This window comes from Carassius auratus, chromosome 32 (genome assembly GCF_003368295.1).
Source record: "Carassius auratus strain Wakin chromosome 32, ASM336829v1, whole genome shotgun sequence".
NCBI classification, from domain to species: Eukaryota; Metazoa; Chordata; class Actinopteri; order Cypriniformes; family Cyprinidae; genus Carassius; species Carassius auratus.
The window spans coordinates 6916764-6924320 of NC_039274.1; the positions used below are offsets into that span (position 1 = coordinate 6916764).

A 7557-nucleotide genomic window follows, 5' to 3' on the forward strand; every position below is an offset into this window, starting at 1 on the left:
CATCATTTTTTGATGTGGTTCATGAGTGAGTGTGATTCCCTGACGGGGCACTTTATTCTCACAGATGCTCTAACTGAGGCCAGGCTTTGTAAACTTGAAACTAGAGAGAAAGATGAGAGAAAGAGGGCAAAGAGAACCAAAATTAAACCATACAAAATCTATGTAAAGTAAAATAAACAAATGAGACTGAAAAAAAGTGTGAAAGGGGAAACCGCATCCCTGAGGTTTGTGACCCATTTGTGAGTATGCTTAAAAATTCTGAAGAGTGCTTCCTTGACATGGTTTAGTTTACGTGTGAACAGAGCAGTTAATGCATGTTTGATGTAATTCTTGTCTATACCTGTGTTACTGTACATCACAACATCCTAAAATCATAGCCACAAAAATACATAATTTATTTGTAATAATGATTTAGTTTAAAATAACTGCACTACTGTGCAAAATTTGTGTGTGTGTGTGTGTGTGTGTGTAGTTTTTATTCAGCAAACGAAGCAAAAGTAAAAGACATTTACTGTATAATGTTACAACAGATTTTTTTTTTTTTTTTTTAATTCTGTTCTTTGAACTTTCTATTAATCAACAAATCTTGAATAAAAAAATATTATGGTTTCAATGAAAACATTGATCGGCACAACTGTCTTCAGAACTGATAATAATAAGAAATATATATAAAGTACATACAAAAATATTAAAATGTAAAACAGTTATTTTAAATTACAATAATATTGCACAGTAGTGATGTTTACTGTATTGTTGATCAAATAAATGCATCAAATAAATGCAGTGACAATAAGAAAAATGAAGAAATTAAGATTTTTGAGGAAAACATTGCAGGATTTTTCTCCATATAATGGGACCCAATGGGCTGAAGGTCCAAATTGCAGTGTCAATGCAGCTTCAAATGGCTCTACACGATCCTAGCCGAGGAATAAGTGTTATCTACACTGTAAGACCGAACAGTAAAGGTTTGATAAATAAAATGGGTTGTAATAACTTAAAAATTTAAAAAAGTTCATTAGTCTCAAATTTTCTGTGTCATGTGTACATTTTTTTATTTTTAAGTTTACAGTGCTCAAACGCTTTAATTGATTTTTGTCATAGCACTATCCCGCCTGACGTCACATCCATGTGCATTCAACGCACATGCTCATCTGGGCCTGGGAGAGAGTTCGCCATTTTGGTCTGCTTGCTCGGGTGCGTTTTTTTTTTGGTCGAGAAAAGTTGAGAAAATATAGCGAAACAGGTTTCACAGTGGCATTATTCTGTGAATACACGCGCTGTAGCATGCAGCAATTTTACGAAGATCATCGGACAAAGTTTTATTCCGTTTTGACCACGCTGTCTGCTGTTATATCGATTTTGGTTTTGGGAGCATTAATCTGGTAAGTAATCTATTAACACTATATTTGACTGTCGTTTTACAATTATCTGCACACTTGGTGTCTTGAAAGTAGATTTATTTTATGCCTTTACAATTATATATGATGTCCATCGCAAACTAGCAAACCGGTAATCATTGAATTCGGGCATGAAATTAACATGACATAATCCTTGTTAAACATAGTCACAGTTGGGGTTCGCGTTTCGCGGTAAAATAAATAAAAAATCATTAATAATTGTGGTGACGACCAACAAACGTGATGTGCTAGAGCAGGGGTTTTCCTACTTAGAAAAAGTGGGTGGTCACAGTTGTCCCTTTATTTTTTTGGTAAATATAGATATTTTGGAACGAATTCGTTGGCTTGGTGTGTTTACCAGAGTGTCAATGTTAAAGCACAGATTAAAACAAGCTACCTTAATTACGTTTTTTTACTTTAACAAGTTGTATGCATGTTTATTTTTTTTTTACAGAGTTTGTTACTTTAACTTGTATTGTACCACAGTGATAAATGCATTACATACTGTGTTAGTTTACCAATGTCCATGCAGAAGTGCGTGTTATTAAGATTATCTATTACACATTTCTATGCTGGTATTTAGCTTTTAACACTTTAGAAAGCAGACTGTATACTGATAAGTGTTTTTTGTGAACATTGCAACCTAACTAACTTTTGAATCTTCATTTTTTTAGGTTAAAACTGAAGCAGCTGGCCAGCATACAGCGTTTTCAGTACGGTATGTTGAAAAACTATTAACAACAATGGAAACATTGCAATATAGTGACTAAAATGTGAATGCGGACAGTGTACATAGAACCATTTAAGCAAAAATCCAATGGCTTGGACGTGCAAACTTTGTGCTGCTGCCTTTGATAAAAGGACATATGTACTGGAACATTATCGTTTACATCATAGCAGTGTTTCCTCAGTCAGTCCATTACCATGTGTCCATGATGACTGTGTTAGCACATTTCAGACTGTAAATGCATTAAAAATACACTTATCACGAATACATACTCAGATGGAGCATGATGTCAATCCAATGGAAAGGGTTTCATTCATCTGTCCTAAATGTGGTTTCAAGCAGCCATTTAATGGGAAAACTATCCTCAGTCATTTAAGGGCACATTTAAAACAACATGAGATGGTGGATTGTCCATATAAAGACTGTCACTATTGCAGTAATGTGTATACCTCTTTCAATGCCCACAAAAGTAGGCATCATCCAGATGCTGATGCTCATTTGTCAAATTTTAAGAATGATATTATCTTAACAGAAACTGACAGCCCCACAATGCTGGGTCAAGTTGAAGCTGCTGACTTTCCTCAGAGTCCTCCTGAGCATGAAAGTCCTGACTATATTCCTCTTGAGTCGACTTATGATACTTGTGAATTGCAAGCTCAACTAAAAAGCAACTTGTCGTCTTTGTTCTTAAAAATGCACAGTATTCTTCATGTTTCAGAGACGGCAATACAAGACATAGTTGAGAATTTGGGGCAGATATTCTTACTGTCCAAACCTCTTGTGAGAGACTCTATTCTGACGGTTCTTCAAGAACACGAACAGTCAATCAGTGATGTCCTTCTTAATGATTTAGTTGAAGCTATCATGAAAAGTAATGTTTTTGTCAGCGCAACTGCGGAAGGTGCAGAGCTGTCTACTTCTAAGCGAAGGAAAACATTTGTGAGAAGCAACTACCCTCTGGTAATGCCAGTACAATATACTGTAGGTTTGAGAGAATGCACAGTGGTATATGTTCCAGTACTACAAATGCTTCAAGCTATGTTTAAAAATACTGATCTTAATGAAAAATTCAAGGCAACCCGTCATCACCAGGAATGTACATGTCTCATGAAGATGGAACCTATTTTAAAGAGAACCAGTTTTTGGCAGAAGCAGGAGAGCTGAAATTGTCACTCATTTTGTATATGGATGACCTTGAAATAGCAAATCCTTTAGGCACATCCAGAAAAATCCACAAGCTTTGTGCAGTATATTGGTTGCTTGCAAACCTACCCAGTAAGTATAGGTCCAGCCTACATGTCATACAGCTAGCGCTGCTATGCAAAGTATCTGACGTGCAGAGGTGTGGTTATGAAAGTGTCCTGTCACCTTTGTTGAAAGACTTGCAAACTCTTGAACAGGATGGCATTTTCATTGAAACCCTTGGTCAGCGTGTTCAGGGCACTGTGTTGTGCGTTGCAGCTGATAACTTGGCTGCTCATGGTCTTGCAGGCTTTGTGCAGTCTTTTCGAGGACAATACGTTTGCAGATTCTGTTGCTGTACTACAGACCAAATACAGATCAGCGAAGTTTCTGAAGGAGAGTTCAGCATGAGAAAGAAGGAAACCCATGATCTACATGTCCAAAAAGTTGTGCAGGAAGAAAATGTAGCTCATTTAGGTGTTGTGGGTGAGTGTCCTCTTAGCAAGGCTTTGCAGCATTTTCATACCGTTACAGGTTTCCCGCCAGATATACTGCATGATTTGTTTGAGGGTGTTGTACCTGTTGAGTTGGCTTTGTGCATCCGTGAATTGATTCGGCAGAAGTATTTCACGCTTGAATATCTGAACACAAAGATTCGCACATTTCCGTATCAGCATTTTGACAAGATTGATAAGCCACAGCCAATCCCAAAGAGTTTTGTTGCCAAACTAAGTATTGGAGGAAATGGACATGAAAATTCTGCTTTGCTGAGATTATTACCCTTGATGATAGGAAGTAAGGTCCCAGAAGGCAATGAAACATGGGACATAATAATGAACCTTAAAGAAATTGTCCAGCTTGTGTTATCTCCTTCTTTCACAGAGGAATCCCTTCAGTACCTGCAGACCAAAATAAGTGATCACAGACAGGCTCTTAAAGCTGTGTTTCCAGAATTTAATCTCAGACCAAAACACCATTACATTGAACATTACCCGGAACTGATCAAGCGTTTTGGGCCTCTGGTTCATCTGTGGACCATGAGGTTCGAAGGGAAACATCGTTTTTTTAAAAGGGTGATGCATGACACACAAAATTTTAAAAATGTCTTGAAGACTCTTGCTGATAGACATCAGTCCATGATGGCTTTTCATATGAATGCCCCATCTTTTTTCAAACCCCAAATACAAACCAGAAGTGTTACTTCTGTGCAGGTTACTACTCTACCTCAAGTGGCGGCAGACTTCATAAAGACCAAGACAGACAGCCAAAATATATATAGCACATCAGTGGTCTCCATAGATGGCACAGATTATGCGAATGGAATGTTTGTTTCTGCAGGACAGTCAGGGGGACTTCCTAATTTTTGCAAGATTGAACGTATACTTCTTGTAAATAACTCGGTGTCATTTCTGTGCAGGTCCTACGAGTGCTGGTACATCGAACATTTAAGATCATTTAAGCTGACATCATTGGACAACTTCTCTGTGCATGAGCTATCAGAACTAAATGACACAGTAAGTCTCCCAGCATACAACATTGATGGACATTTGGTGTTAACACCGAAAAGGTTCATTTTGATCAAACACCTGGATGTCTAAAATGCATTTAGAAATGTTGACTTACAGTCATGTTAAATGAGGTTGGGAAAAACAAGGACAAGCTTTTTTTTTTCTTTTCTTTTCTTTTCTTTTTTTTTTTTTTTTTTTTACAGGAATGGAAGCGCAGAACTTTTTCCTGCATGTCCATACATCCACTGACATTGTGAGGAAGATGACTTTATCTTCACGTCCAGCATCTGTGGAAGAGCTAAAAACAAAGATAAAAGAGAAATTTGATCTCACCATTGACTTTACCCTATCATACCAAGATCCTGACTTCAATGGGCAACTATGTTCCCTTTTAGACATTGAGGAACTTCCACAGAAGGCTGTCCTTATAGTGGTGCGATCTGAGAATGATGCTAGTTCTGTAGCATCTGATGACACAGTAATATTGCCACATGCAAGGATTCCAGAGAGGACTGAAATGTGGCCTTGCATTTTTCAAGTGCCCACTTTTTCTTTTGAAGTAGAACTTGTACTTGCTGAGGGAAATGCTGCATACGAGACAACAGGAAAGACTTTGAAGTTAAATAGAGGACAAAAGCACAACATTCTTGAGACCCTAGCAGAACAAATGCATGGCTATAAAGCATACCCTAATGTTAAGGAAATTTCTATGGTAGCAGAAGCCCTTGTCAACAAGCATCCCTGTCTAAAAGAGCCAGGCTCTTGTGCAGGTTGGTATGGATGGAAGAACAGCCTAACATTTAAGATGGGCAACTACCGCACAAAATTAAGTCGTGCTGGATCTCAGGAAGTTGCTGTAAATTCTGGAAAGAGGAGTAAAAACTACCCCCAAAAAGATGCCCCTCACACGAACATCAAAAGACCAAAAAGGGCAGAGATTAATTTCCTTCCAAATTTCCCAAGAGGTGAAGATGCTTCAAGCCTCGAACAACAAAGGCAAAGAATTATAGATGAAGTTCAGATGGCTGACAAAAATCTTGTCCTGATCACAAAGTTAATGGACAGCACTTTTGCTTTGCGGCGCAAAGAGATCGTCTGTAATGAGATACCAGTTGATGAAATCCTGAAACGATGGCCTGCCCTTAAATTAGAGTCGCAGGTACAAATATTTTCTTTATTATAACTATTCAAGATCTTTACATTTTAATTATTTGTTGTGGTTGTGTTGAATGTTCAAATTTTTTCACAGATCTGTGCTGAGTTTCACAGAGTGACGAATGTCAACCTAAAGAATCGTTTCTTTGCTCAACTGGACCAACATACCCCCCGGCTTCAGAGCCTGTTTCGGAAAAAAGCTTCTCGGACAGGAAAAGCTTCTGAACTCCTGGATGAGCTCTTCAGGATTTATGACCTCCAGGTCAGTTGGTTCAATTCTCAATGCCTGGTAAAGGTGCTTAATTATCTTTAGTTGAACTCTAATGGTTGGTTCATGAATAGTGTCGTGAGGCTATACTGATTAGCATCTGTACTGAATGATTATTTATTTTATTTTTTTATGACGATGAAAGGATCAAGTTGATGTCCATGTTAGACGTGCTGTGGTACTCCGGGCTCTCCCTCCGTATATGCATGAGAGTGATGTTAGCTTTTTCAAGATGTGGGACGTAAGTGTTCATATTCAGCAGTGTCTATAGTTTATTAAAATAATTGCCGTCACATTTGAACCCACCTATGATCTGATTGTGATTTAATAGATATGTAGGTTGTGATTGTGTTTGCCTTTTTTGGACTGTCCTGGTATTTGACTGCAGGTTTGGTGTCAGCTTTAAGAAAAATTTTAGTAATGGGTAATTGTTTCTCTTGTTTTCTTTAGGTGGAGCAGACTGAAGAACTGAACACCAGTGATGTACCACTTGGGCTCCTCCTAAGCAATCAGACATCATCAGATGCCCATTTTTTCTGCCCAGAGAGGATTGCAGTTCTGATTGAGGGTAACATTGTTATTGAGTCCTCCACACTGGCTGATGCATTCGTCATTCTATTTGCACTTACATACACCCTGCACCTTAACTATCCAAAACAATTGCTCAACACATTTGACTTCGTCCAAAAGGTCTTGATGGGTCTTGAGGATGGAAAGTTGAGGCCTAGAGTTTTGAGTCTGAAAAATGACCTGTTAGCAGTAGTGTACGCACATTTGTTTTTCTTGCTGTAAACATCTAACAGATGGGTTTTATAGATATTGTTGCTGAAGTTTTAATGCCATAAAGTTGAATGAAGTCCTGTTTTGTACATTTTTGTACTTGTGTAATATGTTTGTGTATCTAATACATATATTTGTATTGACAAATATTCTAAATGTGTCCTATGGTGTGACAACAAACAATGTGGGGAAAAACATTATTTAAAATAGTTTAATCTCTTTAATGGTATTTGTAACTTTCTCATGCTATTTGTTTAATTGTTATTTTTTATATCTTTGCAATGTCACACCATAGGACATATTTACAAATATAATACACTCAGGTAATTTTGAAATTGTGGAATGGTGTGGTGGCAATAGGAATTTGCACATAGGGTTAACTGCAAGTTAAATGATGGCTTCCTTGCAGCAGGCAATTGCACACTGCCATGCTGTTTTGTATATTAAACCTCTTACAGAATTGTTTTATATTATAGTAGTTTTAATGTTAAATGCTTGTTGAAGGACTGAATGTTCGCATAAGATACTTGCACATTGGGT

General features: G+C 37.5%; 2 protein-coding genes across 3 annotated transcripts; both read left to right on the plus strand.

The window, feature by feature from the left end:
• Positions 1-964: 964 nt before the first annotated feature.
• On the plus strand, positions 965-5284 carry LOC113051470 (uncharacterized). 2 transcript variants are annotated; one of them, XR_003276898.1, is made up of 4 exons: positions 965-1382; positions 2072-2115; positions 4724-4820; positions 5018-5284. XR_003276898.1 is itself a non-coding variant. In XM_026215242.1 (2 exons), exons 1-2 carry the CDS (start codon positions 3219-3221, stop codon positions 5069-5071), a joined length of 1656 nt encoding a protein of 551 aa, XP_026071027.1. In that variant the 5' UTR covers positions 3201-3218; the 3' UTR covers positions 5072-5284. The 2 variants fall into 2 exon arrangements, 1 of the variants encoding a protein (XP_026071027.1); XM_026215242.1 differs by lacking the exons at positions 965-1382; positions 2072-2115 and having other exon boundaries at positions 3201-4820.
• A 555-nt stretch (positions 5285-5839) lies between these two features.
• LOC113051471 (uncharacterized) lies at positions 5840-7180 on the plus strand. The gene is made up of 4 exons (XM_026215244.1): positions 5840-5973; positions 6064-6231; positions 6383-6478; positions 6688-7180. Exons 1-4 carry the CDS (start codon positions 5872-5874, stop codon positions 7027-7029), a joined length of 708 nt encoding a protein of 235 aa, XP_026071029.1. The 5' UTR covers positions 5840-5871; the 3' UTR covers positions 7030-7180.
• Positions 7181-7557: the final 377 nt, after the last annotated feature.